Here is a 19,022-nt window from a genome sequence, read left to right as displayed (position 1 = left end):
ACTATAAAACTATGCAATATAGGGTCTAAAGTTACCCAAGTTTTGTTAAAATGTGTTACAGGAACAAAAAAAAAAAAAGGTCACACATAAGATTTCTGGGGGTATGGTGCTGCTCTAAAGGGGAAATGATTTAAATCACTCAACTGCTATTATAATACAAAACTCTGTCCATTTTAGCCAAGAAAAAATCTTTTCCGTTTGTTTGTTCTTGGATAATTCAGACATCGGCTATTTTTAAAACTTCCTCGAGTGGCAGTGTCCCTGAGGCGCCCGCCACCTGACGCCAAGAGGATGTGGCGTGCAATGACGGCGGCGGCAGCGTCACTCAGTTCCTTGGTCCAGGCTCCCGCCAGGTTTGGCCCTTAACCAGCACCACCTCGGAGAAAGGATTCATATCAGACCTACAGGGTGACCACAGGTGGAGTCCAGAGAGAAAAGCCTGCAGAAACTGAGAGGATCGCCTGCTTTTGCCTGTTCCTACCAGATTTAGAGTAGTTTGGATATTTACATTCTCGTCATGGAAACAATAGCGGTCCATTCTAGTAACTGAGCTGTGTCATATCCTGTACTTTTAGAACAATGAGGAAGGTTAAAGAGGAAATCCAAATAAACGCTCAAAATGATAAGGGGTGGAGAGTAGGGGTGGGGGCCGGCGGGGAGATGGGGAGAGAAACGAGCCTGAAACAATATACTGGCTCCAGAAGGAGAGGCCAAAGTGACTAACCCCACCTTACTCTGAAAGGTTTTCACAGTGCTCTTCCTCCACACACACAAAAAATATTAACAATTATAATTTATGGCTACATCAGTATAAAGACAAATACGTTAATATTATTTATTAAATATTTTCTTTGGTTTAAAAGTTCATTTTTTCCTTTGAGTTTTAAAAGAAATTAAAACTTTTTTTGCAGGCTTTTAAAAGCATGAGTGAGTTCTAGGCACTGTGGCTCCTGTGCCTAGTAGATAAGGAAAAGGCACAAGGACCGTGGTGAAGCCTTCAAAGGGCCAATGATACTGGGCTGCTGTGTGTGCGGTGTGAGCATGTTAGGATAGCAGTGGCTCCTGGACCAAAAGTAAAATGAGCTTTCCAAACTTAGGGACAACAGTTCTGTGGGGGATTCAAACAAGAATCGGTTATTAATCAGCTTCTGCTCAAAATCCTCTCAGAAATTGCATACCCTCCAGTCTGTTTTGGAGAAAGTTCACTTATAACAAAGTGCAAATTTTAGTCACTCAGAAAATTATCTTTAACTTATGAATCACAAATTAATTTAGTGATCCCAATTTGGGTCTAGGGAAAAAAGATAACTAGTCCTGGTTATTTATTGATTTCCTTTTCTTTTTGCTTTGGTTTAAAAGTTTTCTTAACATACATAAAATCTGTCTACAGCCATGCCACCCTGAACAAGCCTGATCCTGTCTGATCTCGGAAGCCAAGCAGGGTCGGGCCTGGTTAGTACTTGGATGGGAGACCGCCTAGGAAGACCAGACTGCTGTAGGTGTAAAAACTAAAAAATAAGGGATTGTAAGCTGACAAGGTCCTTGCAATCTGTAAGGTCAACCAAAGGTTGCCTTGCCTAAAAAAATAAATAAATAAATAAATAAAATCTGTATTTGTTCCTTTTTTTATTCATCGAATATTCTCAAGCACGATGGCAGACCACAGGCCAACGTTAGGATCCAGAAGTAAGCATGACTCCTATGCTCCGGTGGGGGAGACACTCTATTTAAAAAATAATAATAAATAAGTAAATCCTCACAATCAAGTGGGACAGACAGACCCAACAAAATAATCACAAGTGAGATGAGTGGTACTGAGAAGACAAGCAAGATGCGAGAGCAATGTGCAGTGGGATGCTCTAAACCTTCTCTGTGAATCATGGACATTCTCCGGGTGGAAGTGACTTTAAACTGAGACCTGAAAGATAAACAGCTCTTACTAGCTACGTAGTGAGTAAAGAGGGGCTTATAGACAGAAAAAAAACCTTCCAGATTAGGCCCTATGGCAGAAAAAATAAAATGAAGCTCACAGAGATTATAAAGTGGTGATTTATGATGAAGCTGAATGTATAGGGAGAGACTTGAGTAATTAGGGCCATGGTCAATGTCACTCCATAGGCCGTGGCTGGGAGCAGCTCAGTGTGACTGTAAAGCCAACTTCTCTACCACACCTGCCATTTGGCCCCTTAAACATTAGCCAGAACCCCTTGGTCCACTACTACCCTTGGGTCTTTAGGATAAGAGATATTTACGTCCAGTATCTGAAAAAAATCTGGTGCCTCAGACCGAGAATTACAGTAAAGAAGACAAAGATGTTCTAGACGTAAATAAAACATGTAAGGAATGGGTTTAACTGAAGTCAACAACATGCAGGAAATTCAAATGTTATATTATAATCCTTATGCAGAAAACCACAAAGGCTAGAGTTTTATGGTCACGTCATACTGTGCTGCGGGTAATAAAACAAAGGCAGCTTTGATTATTTCCTGGTTTCCTGGTGGTTTTGTATTCTTTTCATATGAGTGGGTTTTTTTTTTAATGTATACACAATTTTTTTTAAAAAAACACAATTTCTAAAAAATCTATCACTTCATGGACAAAAATAAAATAAAATAATGTCCACAGAAAAAATATTAGAAATGGAGATGTTTATATAAAACTGCTTGGCAATTCAGATACCACTGTCACTTTGAAATAAGTATAATACACATAATAAGTATAATAAGTTTCTGGTCACACTTTTAAATAGAAGCATGTGAATTTGCATATATGGAGTTTGCTGCCTAAATGTTTGAAATAAACAAAACATTAACTTCTATCCTGGATATTTCTCACGCTTAGTGATAGTCCAACATCTTTTGAACAGTTTTCCAGTGATTGGCAAAGTTCCTCCAGTACAAGTCCTTTTTCCTAACTAGAAACCCGAAACTCGCTCTTCCACCCCTCTGCTGTTCTGCCTTCATAACACGTCAGGAATCTGACGACTTTTCTCCACTCTCAACTACCGACATCTCTCACCTGGATTTACTGCATTCGCCTCCTCACTAGTCTTCATGCTACACTCTGACCCCCCAGCAGCAACGGGATCCTTTTGAAATAGAAGTCCGATCAGATCTTTCCTCTGCTCAAACTCTTCCAAAGACTTTCCATCTCACCCGGAGTAAAAGTCAAGTTCTTACAACAGTCTACACAGCCCTACACGTTCAGGCCCCAACACCTCTCTGAACTCATGGCTCCTGACCACACCAACTTCAGGTTTTCGCTCAAATGTCACCTTGTCATTGAGGCCTTGGGACCCCTCCCAGCAGCACTCTCTCTCATCCCTGCTTTGTTTTTCTCCATGGCACTTACATAGTAAGCAGAATGTGGCCCCCGAAGATGTGCACATCCAAAGCAACAGAATCTATGAACCTGTTATATTCCATGGCAAAGGAGAATTGGGTTGCAGACAGAATTAAGGTTGCTGATCAACTGATCTTAAAACAGGGAGAATATCTTGGATTGTCTGGGCGGGTCCAATGTAATCACAAGAGTCCTGAAAGTGGAAGAGACAGCAGAAAAGGTGGTCAGAGTGATGCAATGGGAGAAGCACTCACCCCGTCACTGCAGGCTTTGAACAGGGGTAAAAAGAATCAGGGGCCAAAGAATGCAGCAGCCTCTATAGGTGGAAAAGGCAAGAAAACAGATTCTCCTCTAGAGCCTCCAGGAAAGAACACAGCCCTGACAACTCTGTTATTTTAGCCCGGTGAGATCCGCATCAGACTTCTGACTATGAGAAAATAAATTTATGTTGTTTAAGCCACATGATTGGCAGTGACATGTTACAGCAGCAGTAGGAAACAAACAAAGGCCATCTCACAAACTGGCTATTGACTTCTTTCTTTATGTCTGTATTCCCTATCATCATTAGACTACAAACTCCGTGATACCAGAGATATTTGACCTGTTTGTTTATTACTCTATGCTCAGTGCCTAGAAATACACCCAGCATATAGTAGGCACTCAATGAATATTTTGTTGAATGAATAAATATCTGTGTGTCTGTAAGTGTGTAGTGCGTTCAACAGGGGATGAAGAAAGGATAGATGAAGCAGCAGGTCACATGTTTGGGTGTAAAGGAAGTAGTCAACTAAATTGAGCTTCTGGAGACAGGTTATTATTCTGGGCCAAGTTTGCTCATGCCTGGCAAGGACAGAAGAAGCCCAAGAGCTTTTCATATGTAAGTCACTGGCGTGGGGACAAGGTCCAACTTGACTGTGATATGCAAAAGAAAAGTCTCTCTTAATAGCTTCTGCACACTGAAGGAAATGGTGTCCTCCTGGCCTATTCTGAGAGGCAAATGATAATGACTAGCTTCATGAGAAAGCTTGCAGAACTGGTCATCCTGAGGAGGTGGGAAATGCTACCCCAGATCACTCTGAAGTCTTTCCCTCTCTGGATAATACTCCTGACAAGAGAGTCCACTCTGGGGAGGAAAGCTTCCAGAGATCAGGAAGTTTATTGTCAGCATCACAGATTTATGTTTTGGCCACAAAACCCAATGGCTTTAGCAAGGAAGCTAGTGTTGACCTGGGGCTGGGCTTGTGTGTTTTATGCCAACCCTATATGTTCAAGAGCCTGTGGAGGTGAGACATCAGGTTCAACAAAGAATCACCTTTCCTCTCTGCTTCTGTTTCTGGCCATTAAAGACCCTGCAAATAGTTTGCTTTGGTGGTGTGTGATGTCTGGTTTTTCACTCCTGATCATTCAAAACCACTACATCTGTGATTTCATGGAGGATACCTACCTAGTGATGGCCTGATTTTGTCTTTTCTGGCTGTTCTCTCTTGGCTTTCCTCTTTCCTCCCCTCCCAAAGCTCCCCACCTCCACATTTGGACATTTTCTTCCTGACTCAGCCCTTCTTGTAAACTTTCTAAACTACATCATTGCTTTTTCATTAAAACCACAGAATTAAGTTCATCTTAACCCTTCACAATATAGCCCATTATAACACACTGCTAAAATCTCACAAACACCACAAGAACTCAACACCTTTCTGGAGTATGTACTCAAATTCAGAATCCAGTTTTAGGTAAGGTTACAATCCATTAGACTGGATATGGAGAAATCCATGATTTATGTAAGTGAATCAAGGATTGGACTATAGCATGAATTTGAGCGAAAATAACCTGGAATTGGGAAAATCAGCTTGATGGTTGTTGCAGGTGTTAGGGAATAAAAAACCTGGATGGGTTGTGGTAACAGTAGAATGGCATGGGAGAGATATTTAATGGCAAGGATATACCTTGGCAAAGCTTTATAAGAGAAAGAAGGAAGGGAAGGATTTGCAGATGACAATGAGTTTTCAAGGAAGGCAACTGGGATACTGATGTCACCTGGCAGAGGCAGAAAAGTTCTGAGATGGGACTGGTTTTGCAGAGGAGAAAGAGCATACCTGTAGCTTTAGATGTACTGGGAAGCAATGCCAGTACATCCATGAGGAAAGAGAGAGCTTGTTCATTTGTTCTTTCATTCATGGAGCATCTCCTGTGGCAGGAGCTGGAGAGATACTGTGGGGAGGCTTAATGATGACTGAGATATTGTTTCTGTCCTTAAGAGCCTTGGGCACAAACATCTCTAATAAAAGGTATCATGTGTCAAATCTGTACAAGAGACACAAACAGATTGCCCATATACATTCAGATAAAAGCAAGACCACATCCGGCTGGAATCAAAGTGCAGCACTCCAGCGAGGAGGAAGGGGGAGAAGGAACACAGCTAGGACTTTCTTTTTAGGACCTGCTCCCTGCAATCTGTTTTACTTAGCCAATGATCTTCACGTTTATTTTCATCTCATCTCGTACCCAACAAATTCAAATTAACCTAAGAGAATCCCTTAGTACTGGTTTCATCGATGTCGACATTCGGCCCAGGACCGCTGAAACCCTGCGGATGGACACGAGGGACACGCCAAAGGACTCTATGAAGAAGGTGAGAGGGAAAGCAAGCTGGGACTGAGGCTCAGGGGACGTCTGACATTTAGAAATGGAGGAGAAAGAAAAGCCATCAAGAGAGACCAATAAGAAAGGTCGATGTCACGAAATTCAAGAGAAAAAAACTGTTTTCAGAATTGAGGAGTCAACAATGTCAAATGCTACAGAGAAGTTAGAAAGAATGAAAAGACCAACGATTCATAGTGTTAAGAATGCAGCAGCTCAGGGAACAATGTTAAAAACAAATCAAGCACAGACAAAGCATTATTATTTTGAATAGTTTTATGATACCTAAATTCTTATTCCTACTCACACTGATCTCACTCACAAGTCAACAGCGGTTTTAGTCCATAGCTGTCATACTGAAATTGAGTACACGCCCCTATCAGGAAGAAAACTGAAGAAAGTAGTTTCAGTGGTAGTTTCAATGGAATGATCCTAAGAAGCTTCATTTTCATAATTTTTATACAAGATCTGGAAAGGCCTGTTGAACCAGTAACCCTCCTTATTCACATCTGTGTAGTTTCTGTCGATACCTTCAGTCCCAACATATCAGCAGTCAGCAAACAGTTCTTGTTAATCAGTCCTTCCACTTCAGGTGTTTTGTTCACAAGAATCTTGCCACGTTTAGGGCATCTGGGCAGCATTGCAAAATATCTGTGCACAGGTTTTTATGACCAAAGCTGGAGTTTAATCACTTTCATATTGCACTCACATCGTTTTTTGTAAATACTAGCCATTTGCAAAATCATATATTTTAATTTCTAATTGGTTAATCTACTGATTACCCTACCTAGATTACTAGATTGTTCGTACCATAAAATCTAAAACCTTACCTGCAATGCTCACAAGTGACAATAGGTGGTACAAGGTGAGTGAATACTTAATAAATGTTTTCTGAATGAATGAATGAATCTCTCAATTTGTTATTAATGTCATCACTATCATGAGCTATTATTTTATATTAGAAAAATACTTATTCTCTCAAGAGCTAAGAGCATAGCTCTGGAGTCAGGACACCAGAATTCAAATCCTAGGGCAGCTCTTGCTAGCTGTGTGACCTCTCAGTTCCTAACTCTCTTCATCTAATAATATGGAGTAATTATAGAGTCCCCTCATAAGATTTTTGTAAATGTGATACTACATGTCAAATCATACTTAGAACAGTACTTATTAAGTTTTTGATAAATGTAACTATTATTATTATTACTAAACATCCACATTTATTTTTCTATGTTTATCTAAATGTCATTTTATTTAAGCACCGAACTAAGTATTGTTCTTCAATGACATTTTAACTGTGCAGTTTTAACAAGGTGAGGGCAGAACAGATGTCTGCATGTCCATCGGGGAGCCTGGAAAAAGAAATTTTGAACCTAAAAGAAAGATTTTAGATATCACCACCCCTTCCCAACTCCATCTACACAAAGAGCTTCTCCCAGTAACAAGTGTGTTGGTAAACTTGGCAACTGTTTGCAAAGCAATGCTGGAACAAGCCAAGCTATGACTACTCCTGAGTGTCTGGGAGGCAGAGGCCTTGGTTGTGACTCATCGCTAAAGTTCCGGGCAAATCGCGTCGCATGCCTGCCTGCACTTTCACCCCTGGGGATACATTGGAAATATAAAATGGGATTAAGCACCATTCTCTGCAGATGTATCTTCGTATAGACAAGCTTTACCTGCGCATTCAAGACCACATTGGAGTGCCCTGTTTCTGCAAACTAATATTAATGGGGATGCTGAGGGTCCCTAAAGTCCTTCCTGGCCCCCAGAGGGGTCTTACTTCATCAGCATGATTTCCCTTCTCCTAACAACTCTCTGGTTGCTAAGGGATTATTTCCAGATCTTAGGGCTCACTCTTTATCCTATTCCAGACCACAGCAGGGTTTACCGTCTTTCTTATGAGTTCGCCAGGGGCAAAAAGTAACATCCTAACCTCCTGTCAATTCAACAAGGAGAGATTTACTGCAGTTAACTAAAAGGACACTTGTTATGACAGGAATACATATGCTTCAACAAAAATAGGATCCCAGCTTGTGTCTGACCTTTGCAAACAATCAGGGGCCTGCCAACACAGGCTTTTTTTTTTTTTTGGTTGCACATTCATTAGCAGTGCAACATCCAGACCCAGGGAGGTTTCCAAGGTGGAAACTCTGAGGCGGATACTCAGATAGGGAGATCACCTCCAGGGCAGTAGTTTTTAACCGACAATAGCAACAACTACAGTCTCTTTGTATGGGTTTTTGGACTCCCTACCCAATGTCCACCTTCCTTTCCTTCATTACAGACAGAACCCTAGGTATACTGGCAAAAGCCAATTCTAAGTTAAAAATCGATACATTTCCCAGCCTGCCTTGCATGATCAAGAACAGCGAGTTGCAAGAAAAAGTTCCCTGTAGGTTTCTGGGAAATTTTTCTTTCCTAATATAGATGCTGCCCCTCATCCTCCCTTTCTGCCTATCTCTAGGTTTTGTGAAGGCTAATTTGGCTGATTTCCTTGTGATTACTTCCCATGTTGTAATTATGTTCAGAGGTTTTGAAACTGCTGGAAGTCTGATTTCTAGGTAAAAAAAATATTCCTGTATATGAGTTGATTGCTTCTTAAAAATTGATTTATACAGTTTGATACTGAATATTATAAGTGAAAATGATTAAACATCTGCCCTTTTTCAAAGTTACTAATTAATATACAGGCAAACATGAGATTAGGTAATTAATTACGGAAAGGTCAAAAAGTTTGAGGAATGGGCAATTTATTTCAATAAAGGGAAATAACTAATTTTGCTACAGTGGGAAAAAATGTGGAATTCAAAAATTGCTGCATTTAACTATATCCCTATTTATCTTTGCACAATGCCTATATCTCAATGTCTCAATTCCCTGCACATTCTTTTCACACCAAGGTATTGAATGAGAAATATATTGAGTTGATTGATTGTTTGACATATCTGATCTAGAGTGGTTTCCACACCACTCCTCTCTTTCTCTTTTTTCTCCCAGTAAATACTTTTGACTTTGACATTTTCCGTACTGGAAATGACAGGTGCCTGAGGGCAAATGCATCAAAGTAATTAGGATCAGAACCTTTTGCTAAGGATTACTGTTTAAATAAGCACAATGTAGTTTTATTGAATCCTCGACATGCAGAACCAAATGAATCTCCTTTATTGTGAAAGAAAACAATCCAAACGATTGTACACCACAGAAACTAACAGAAGCACTTAAACCTTTAGTACAAACATATTTATTTTTCAAACTCTGGACAGTTTTCTTAAGTATATTTGTGATCTAAATACCCCTCTCCCTTTTCTTTACAACATACCATTCTCGTTCTGTTTGTTTATAGAATGACGGCCTTAAGAAAAAGCCTTATTCACATTCCCACAAAAGAAATAAATAAATATTTGTCTATAGGATCCATTTAACTGAACTTGACTAGATCCTGGTAGAGTTTCCAATCTTTATAACAGACCCATTAGAGGATGGACGTTCTTTCCTTATCAACAAATTCCTATTAATGTAGCTAAGCAGTTCGTTAAATTATTCAAATGCATTTATTGAGCTCCTATTATGTGCAAAGTGTTGTCCCAAAGTAGACACTCTTCATTAGATGTAAAGTGGGCCACTGAATAGATAACTTCAGGAGTTTAGGACTTTGATGCACTCAAAATATCCTAATGATAGAAAATGTTTGCTGTTGCTGCTGCTGAGGTCAAAAGTGCCCAGTTTATGTCTATGGAACAGATCAGGCATTGGAAGAATATAATTCATATTTAAGCATTAATAAAAGATGGAGTTAGAGAGTGGTTGTACCTTTATGACATAACTCAAATGACAATGTGAAGTACATTTTAGTGATCCAAAATACTAGCATCTGTGCAAGGTAGTCTAGGAAATGACACCAGTTTAAAAACAACAACAGTATCAACTTCAAAATAAACCAGGATATAGATCAATTGCAACTTATAAGAAAAATTAAAATATAAAACCACTAACCCTTCCCCCTAGCACTGAAATTATACTTTCTCAGACACTCTGCCATCATTGGGAAGCATGGAGGAAACTGGGTAAGTTTAAAGCATTTTAAAGAATTAAATAATACAGCCAAGTTTTGTGTGTGTGGTCACAAAGATTTTTCAATATATTTTTCAACATTACAGTTTTAGGAATGGAAATTGAAGAAATTATAAGTACTTTCTTAGAAACAGGTTACAAATTTATTACAACTCCCTCCCCCCAAGTGAAAATACGACCCATTACCAAAATAACGCAAGCTATTTTGTCTATCATCCATAAGACATAACTTCACAGGACATCAGGCTTCCAAGATTTAAGTGCTTCTGTCACATGCCTCTAATTGGGTATTTTTTTCCCCCTGAACTAAATAGTTTCTCTCATCAGGTCATGAGTTATCTGCTGACAAAGTACCTTCAGGTTAAATATACTTGCACCATTTCTACATCCCACAAGTCAAACCTCCATTTATAAGCTTAAACTCAGCTCCTGATCTCTCTATTCAGAACTCCCCATATTTACTTCATGTGGAAAGGAGAGAGACTTATTCTAGGAGAGGGATGCTATTTCCAGCTCATGCCCAGTCTCAGAAAGTCAAACTCAACCTCATCACCTGAAAAGAGCCTTGGGAGTCTCTCATTCAGAAACTTGCCATTCCTATTATTTTCTAAATGTGATGATTAAATAAAATTAAATGCAAATAATAAACAGTAATTAAATTAAAAAAAAACTTAAAATAAATTAAAAAATACATGGTCTGGCGATTTTCAGAGAAGGTAATAAAAGGTCAATTGCCAGTAAATTCACATTCCTTTCTGTACCAGTTTCTACAATGAGTGGGCAACACTGCCCTCTAAAGGGCTTATTATGTTACATCCTTTAGTTCACATGGTTAGAAAGTGCCCCAGAATGTATTAACCAGTGCCCACACACATTCTTTGTTTACTTCTGGGACAGTCTGTCCTTGACCTTCAGTGAATGACTCTGAAGAACATGGAGCTCCTAAAGAGGCCATGAGACGTAAAAGCTCATTGAAGGGATCAGAAACTAACATTTGTTGCAGTGGTTTTCCGACTTTAGTGGCATTAGAACCACCCCGAGGGCTCGTTTAAACATGGGTTGCTGGCCTCCACCTCCAGAGCTTCTGATTCCAGAAATCAGGGGTTGAATGGTGGAATTTGCCTTTCTAACAAGTTCCCAGGAAATGCTGATGCTGCCCGTCCAGGAGCCATACTTTGTAAGCCAGACACTGTGCTAGGCATTTTATCTCACTTAATATTCACAACAGGGTGAGGTTTCAGTATCTCTGTTTTACAGACCAGGAAGCCAACTAACTCTCAGAGAGATTAAGTGGCCAAGATCACACAGTAGTGACAGAGTCTGTAATAACCCCAGGACTGTCTAACTCAAACTCATTGCTCTCTTCTCTACAATGTAATGTCAGTAAATGAAGCTGATGGTCACGTCATCTTCCCTGGCCTTAGCATCTTTCTGCAGGGAGCAGCATGTAGATGACTGGTTGTTCCCCTTTCAGAGTACTTAGAGGTCTGAATATGAAGCAGGAAGGTCCACTCTATCCCCAGGCTGATCTGTGAGAGGGGGAAGGGATGGCATAGGCCTCTCTTCGGTCCTGAACCCTCCTACACTGTTCAGAGGGGGTCTGTTTGCTCTGGATTCTGGAAATCTTAAGTGGGCTCAGAAACTCTGGAAGAGAGTTGTTAAAGCTGGTGTCTCCTTTCACAGGCAATCTAAGGACCTCAAAGCCTAGTGGGGCTTGAAGATGACCCATAGGGTGGCAGTGTCTGCTCTCCCCACCCCACTCTCCCCCAGCCTCGGCTCAAACCAGGCGGGCAGGGACCACACAACTACTTAAAACAGGCGTGCCCAGTGATGTGAAGACTGAATAGTTTTGATACAGGAAAAATAGTTTTCAGGTCACGTATACCAGTCCCTAGCACTCAACCCCAGGCGGGATGTCACAGTGATGGGAAAAAAAAGCTGTGAGGACCCCCACCCCCACCCCCGCCCGCCACAGACACACACATACACTTCAGAAACGGTTTTTCTCATCCTTTGCCTTCAGCTCCTAACACAGCCTGGTGTTTTCCTGAGGGAGCTACAAATCTGGAGAATCCCAAGGGGATGAGTTCTGGCCTCTGTCATTTGGGGAAAGGATGTTCTCAGAAAAACAGCGCTGAGGGCTGGTCAGCAGAGATCTTGAGGTGGTGGCCACGGCTGGACTTCGTGCAGAACTGCACTCTGGACTCCAGCTGCTCACTGAGTTCGTCCAGAGCCCCCGTGCAGGACTCCAGGCTTTCCGCCAGTTTCTGAATCTTGGCCTTCAGCACAGCCTGGCTAACCTTGGTGGCCCCTTCGGCCCGCCTGGGGATGAGGAAGCCACGTGAGCCGAAGAAGACGATGAAGTAGACGGAGTTGTACAGGGCCATGGAGGCGTTCCTGCCACACTGCAGCAGCTGGCGGTCCCCGCGGCCCTGCCAGCGGCAGAAGAACTCCAGGCAGCTCAGGATCTCGCGCATCTGGTCCTGGCAGGTGGCCGCGATCTCCTGCACCCTCCGCACCTCCCGGGAGTTGCAGAAGATCAGGGAGAGGTCGGACGTGATGGTGACGGCCCCTCCGGCGGTGGCCACCCCCAGCCCCACAGCCGACGCCACGAGCGAGACCCCCAGGGTGACTGGGCTGAGCGAGAGCCCCACGATGGCGGTGACGGCGCCCGCGGCGCTCAGTGAGCTGCCCGCCACGTTGGCCGCCAGGGAGCGCCTGCGGAGGCGCTCGAGGCGCCGGGCCACCTCGCGGAGGCGCAGCAGCTGGCTGTGCAGTCGGCCCCGGCGGTCCAGCAGCAGACCCTGGAAGCGCCGCAGTGCTTCTGCGCCCTGCAGCTCCCGGGCCGCTGGCCCCTCCATGCCCTGCGGGGACACAGTCACGCAGTTAGCCCGAGTGTCCGTGCCTCACGGCGGTTCCCGCCGGCGGTTCCCATACGCAAGCCGGGAACTGGCAGAAGTTAAACCTAACGGCTACTGCCACGCAAGGGGAAACGGGTCATTTTCCAGTGAGTCATGTGTAAAGTTCTCAAAGATCCGGTCTGTTATCTGGGACAAGTCTCACAAGTTCTCAGGACCTTAAATCCACATATGCAAATAGGAATAATGCTATCCTCTGCTTTCCTCCCAGGGAACGCTAAGGATGGACTTTATTAACTATCTATCTGTTAAATGAGATGTAGGTTCAGTGAGGAGAGAGTCGTGGTGTTAGAAGTCTACTGCAAATACTCAGGCCTCTGCTCTGAGAGAGAGAGCACTTGACAAGTGATAGGTTGTACCTATTTACAAAGTCCTTTTGACGCATGAAGACTTGGATCCCAGCATTTTTGCAATACAGTTTTTTTCTCTCTGAAGAGTGAAAAAGATAAAAACTCAAAAATTATGATGTCTGTCAAATGTAAGAAACAAATCTAAGTTAGATGCTTGCCTGAAGCAATTTCTCTGCTTGTTACTCTTCCAGCTTATTATTTTAGAATTAAACCGAAGATATGGTTTGTGCTACTTAACTATCGCTCATCAGGTCTCACTCTTTGATGAGTACTTAATACAAACTAAATTATATTAAATTAATACCACTGTCTCTTTACTATGAAAGCTTCCTTTTAAAAATGAGTAATAGTTGAAGAAAATAAAGTGGCCCCAATTTTTTGTTTAACAACTCACTGAGGGCTCCCTTGTACCATGTTCAATTGAAGCCAATTGCAGATGTCTAACAAAGAGAACTGTCATTCTGGGGTAAAAATATGTCCTTCTTAGTTGCCCCAAATTCCCACTTTTATATCCACTGTACTCATTGTTATTAGGAACTTCTTAAAAGTGGCAAATAAGAAGAGATAGAAAGGCATAGAAACAGCATTTCAATCCTGTGAGATATTACAGCAGAAATTATTCTCATTTGAAAGATGAGGAAATTGAAACACAGACAGGTTCTAGATGCAGCTGATTCTTCACAGAGCCCAGTCTAGAATCTTGGTCTCCTGACTCCTAGGTCTTCGTTTTACTTGCATGCCTCCATAATTCCACCCACCAGTGATACATTTCCAAGTAAAGACATCTCTTAGCAAAATGAGAAAAAGTCACTCAAAATATATAATGGACCAAGGATATAACCACAATATTACAAGTCCAGTGGCTATTTTTCAGACGGTATCCCTCTAGGCTCCCCACTTACCATTCACTTCTGGCTATCTCCAGGAAAGAAAAATCTGAGGCTGTTTCTGGATGAGCATGTTTTATAGTTCCAGAGAGCCAATGACTGCCCTGGGAAAGCCTTGTCTCATTCTGAGAATTGCCATTTCCTGTCCTGGCCCCTACTGCCTTCATCCAGAAGGATGTGACATGGTGGAAAATGACCTGCCAACCTCACAGCACATCCCGTATTTAGGAAATGAACATTGTGTGTTCGCTTTCCCCCAAACGCAGGAAAAGAACTGCAGGCTCTTCCCCAACTTGAAACAAGTGTTGTCATTTTCCCAGGGGGTATACCCTGCCTTTCCTCTCCTGAGAATAGCTAATGACGTTATCTGAGAGGACATCAAAGGCACCCCAGGCTGACCAATTATAATGTTTCTTGAGACGCCACCATTACAAAATCAATTTTTAAAAAGAAAATGGGGGAGGGCAACTCTTACATTTGATATAGCCACTTACGGTCCACTTCTGTATTTTAAAAAGCATTGTGAATCTGTGAGTAGTGGAAACATGTGATCCAATCAACAAGCCTTTAAAAAAATGCAAGGTCACACCCACAGGAAGTCCTGCGTGCAGTTTTGGGCATCTCCAGCTGCGAAGATATTAGAGGTCTCGGAAAGGGCACATTGCAGGCCAAATGCGTCAGAAAAATCTGTGGGGTCAGGCTGCACAAGGAGCTAATTATATACTCTCAACAGCAGCGAAGATTCAGCTTCCTGGGTTTTCATTTGAGGTAGCACTTGTAGCCCATGCAGTAGTTAAATAAATGGATTCTATCCCTAAGTTAGTGAAGCATGGGCTGAGGGCAGTTATCTGAATAATTCAGGAGGGGAAAAGGAATATAGCATCTGTGGATGCTTTCTGGGATATTTAGATAGGTGGTTGGAGCTCAGGCAAAAGCTTTTAACCACAGAGCTCCATATACAAATATGTCATCCTTCTTCTAACACTCTCACCTTCAAATGAGGAAGGTCAAATTGGTTTCTCACTGAAATTATTATTGTCTCAACTCTCTGGTTCATCTGGAAAGTCTTAACAGTCATCTCTTTCTGGAACACAATTAAGTTCCCCATCTTTACAACTATACTTTGTATTTATCAGCACAAGGCCATTTGCTATTACTCACAACCATGGTCCTTTTGAACTTGATTTTTCTGAATTTGGTCCATGTCTAAATATTCTGGTTATAACGCCTCAAAGGATAAATATAACCTTAGTTTTATATGCTTTCAGTATCTACCTGTGCTTTTGACGTAAGAGGCGGGAAGATCTCTTTGTCTGTCCCCATAAACATAATCAATCCAAGTGGGATGTAGGCCAAGGCGAATTGAGGGTGGGAAGGCTATGAGCAAGGAGGGACCATATCCTGATTCTTTAGTTCCCATATGCTTCTCCAACTTCGCGTGTGTGTGTGTGCACAGACACATGTGTGTATATGTATTGGGTTTAGCTGAACTAAATTAAATCTTTATTTCATGGATGAGGAATTTTGCTGAGATACAGAGAGGGTCACTATCTTGAGAGCATGAGTAATCATAATACAGAACTAGGATGAAAAAATAGAAGATATATGAGAATGGACAGCATGTATGCTGATCTCAGCCCATATCCTGAGAAATTTGTTGTAAACTAATTTGCTTCATACTTGTTTCTCTCTGGAGTAAAAAGAATCCAGTCACTTTACAGCATGGGCTAGTTGAACTTTTACCACCTGTTAAAAACTTGGTACTTCACATTATTTACAGGAACAGACCCGTGACCATAACACTTTTGACAGCATTTACTTACTTTCATATATTTAAACATAAGAAATTTGAAGAATAATTAAAAATAGTTTAATCAAAAATTTTATGTGGGCAGTTCTCCATCCCCTCTCCCCCCAAAAAATCTGTGGATTGCATCCTCATACTTCTTTTCTAAATTGTTTTTGTGGCACTTGTAACACATCACCTCAGAGAGACTACATTGAAAATTGTGGTTGATTCTCAGACTAGTCTTCGGATCTATTGATGCAGCTAAACTGTACCGTTAACAATACTAGCTGGGATTCTAAGTCCTGGATCCACAGGAATTACGGTATGAGAAAGACTAGAGGAAGAAAACTTCTTAAGCACAGGCATCTCCAGATTCCAGCCCTGGAGAGTCTGAATCAGGAGGTCTGGAGTGGTGTCTGGGCTAATGTAGGTGATTCTGATCTGCAGCCAGGGTTGTGAACCATTGCTGCAGAAGCTGTGAATTTTTTGACCACTAGTTACATGGCAGCAGGAACAGCAGTGCTAGTAGACAGCAGTTTGTTAGTTAGGTGTTTACACAGTTAAGTTGCTAATAACCCATTCGTTTTGTGCCCCTAGTTAAAACTATTACATTTTAGAGATGAAGTAATCATTATGATCAGGGTCTCCCAGAGATCTAGAGAGGTCTGGGCCATATCTATTTTTTGAGGCTCTTGGTGAATAATAAAAATGAAGAAATTCTAAAACAAGATATAAAAAATTGTGACATTTCTTTTAATTGTAATATCTTACAATGTCAATATATTGCTATTCACAAGATAATAACAGGATTTATAAAATATTAATTTATAGTGCACTACAATGGCAATGTGATACAAGTTTAGAGTTATATGATGATGACTTTTTCCTTTTAATGTTTATCAGTATATCTCAGTGACTATACATAAAATCCCTTTAGGAGACAACATCAAAAGTATAAAATTGAGGCAATTTGTAAATATGAGGTTTAGGCCAAAAGTCTTTCAGACTTTTCTTTGTTCTAGGCCCTAATATGTAAAGTCACTCAAATAAATAAAAGTAAGTTAAAATATAACACATATCCACCTTAGGATTTTGCCCATGTATTCTGGAAATTTCATGAGACTATAAATGCTCTAGCACATACTTAAGCTCTCAAAATTGCTCGTTGCATTAAACTAAAGAAAAGTATTTTGTTCTCTTGAAGAAATGCATTATGTCCATAATAATTTGATGAGAATTTAGCATGGAATTATCTCTTGGAATATATAATGTGGTAGATAACTTAGAGCCCTTATTCTGCAGAGGACTTTCAGGATATCTATGTTGCATGACATCTCAACTATTATTGTCATAAACTCATGGAATCGCGCAGGCAAAATAAGGCCCAGTGAACACTGAACTCCGGCCATTTCTTTTCTCCAAATTGGCCTATGATCTTTGTTAATGTACACACACCTCCTTAACCACTAGTGTTTGAACACTGCTCTGTGTTCTTTTTTCCACTTAGCGTTCCTGCAGATACACACTTTATGTTGACATAGTCCTCACCTCTTGTCATTTTTAATAGCTATGTAATAATCCCATTGTTTGCTTAGTCATTTCTCTATTAGACACTTGGATTGCTTCCAGTTTTTTCACTATTATAACTAGAGTTGCCAGGAACATCTGTATAAATTTCCCCCCTTTGGATTACTTCTTTGGAGAATATTCACAAACGGGAAAAAATACCAGGTGAAGAATGAACATTTTCATGGTTTTTGTTCCAAATTCCTATATTTCTTTCCAGAAGAATCGGTTCATAATGCCATTAGCTTTGTAAGAATCCCAGCTAGAGACTATCAGACTGCTCAAAGTTTTCTTATTATTAATGGTTAATTTGTTAGTTTATTTCAGTTCCACAAATGTGTATGGAATAGCTGTGTGTGCCAGATGTCATCCTACATTCTGAGGATACAAAGCTGAATAAGATACCATCCCTGTCCTCTGGAAGATGCCAATCCATTGGAGAGAAAGATACAGAACAAATCATTTAAAATCAGTATGGAAGGTGCCAGAGGTGTGTGCATCAAAGAGACACAGGGAAAGTACATATCTACGAAGTACTGGGGAAGACTTTCTGGAAGCACTGATAATGAGCTGAACCTTGAGAGTTGAACAGAAATTATTTGGACAAAAATTAGAAGGGAGAGAAAGGTAAGTGAACAGAACAGGATGGACAAAGGCACGGTGGAGTGTTCAGGATGCTTCAGGCAGTATAGTATTGCTGAGCATAAAGTAGGGAGCTAGGAATGCCCAGGGAATGAGGCAGAGGAGTATGTAGGAGGCAAGTCATGATGGCTCTCAAATGCCAGGTAGGGGAGAGGGAGCCGTTGAAGGCTTTTTAATCTGTGGCTTATGGGGTGAGAGTTGACATCAATGACAGTTGTATAAAGGATGGACTTCAGAGGTACACAGCTAAAAGCCAGGAGAAGAGTTAATAGGCTATTGAAGTAAATGAACAAGACTATCATGGATTTGGACAATGTTGATAGAAGAATGAAATGGATAAAGTAAAATATATATGTTGGGAGAAAAACTGGCAAGTCATACTTAAAGTTTCTGCTCAGACATGATACCTATCATATCCACTTACAGTCTGTTGGTCAATCAAGTCACATGGCCAAGCCAACATCAGTGGGATAAGAGATGTATACTCCTCCTATAGGGGGAGGTAAGAGGAAGGAATGCAAACCATCAGACCACCTATCAGGATGCTTTCCTTATAGAGGAGATATTCCAAAGTGAACTATGAAACTACCAACCATCTCATATACTCTCTTCCTCTTCAGTTATTTCTTTGGAATTGCAGTCTCCACGTGGACATAGAAAGAATCTCACTCTGGCTAGTATAAGCAACCTATTACTATGAGTCTGGGAGAACATGCTTGAGAACAGGAAGGGACCAAGGAACTCTGAAGAACCAAAGCTAGAAGGATAGCAGCTGTTTTCTAGTTAGAAGAGCCTATTTGGATGCTACTGACCAACCACTGTT

The 19,022-nt window shown here is 41.1% G+C and overlaps 1 protein-coding gene and 1 pseudogene across 8 annotated transcripts in view; one reads left to right on the top strand and one right to left on the bottom strand.

Moving 5' to 3' along the window:
• Window positions 1-1,382: 1,382 nt before the first annotated feature.
• On the top strand, window positions 1,383-1,502 carry LOC120613772 (uncharacterized; annotated as a pseudogene).
• A 7,615-nt stretch (window positions 1,503-9,117) lies between these two features.
• The window catches only part of APOLD1 (apolipoprotein L domain containing 1), a 41,249-nt gene continuing 31,344 nt past the window's right edge, over window positions 9,118-19,022 (bottom strand). For 4 of the 8 annotated variants that reach the window (XM_039876394.1, XM_039876395.1, XM_039876392.1 and 1 more), the window contains one exon: window positions 9,118-12,911. In XM_039876394.1, the coding sequence (XP_039732328.1) occupies window positions 12,168-12,911 (744 nt within the window). In that variant the 3' untranslated portion in view covers window positions 9,118-12,167. Of the gene's footprint in view, window positions 13,395-14,217; window positions 14,747-18,623; window positions 18,690-19,022 lie in introns of those variants that run through there. The other 4 variants (XM_039876391.1, XM_039876396.1, XM_039876398.1 and 1 more) reach the window with 4 other exon arrangements.

Source organism: Pteropus medius, unplaced genomic scaffold (assembly GCF_902729225.1).
Source record: "Pteropus medius unplaced genomic scaffold, Ma_sr-lr_union100, whole genome shotgun sequence".
NCBI classification, from domain to species: domain Eukaryota; kingdom Metazoa; phylum Chordata; class Mammalia; order Chiroptera; family Pteropodidae; genus Pteropus; species Pteropus medius.
The sequence above is the reverse complement of the archived record's forward strand: the minus strand, read 5'-3'. Positions and strand labels throughout refer to the sequence as shown.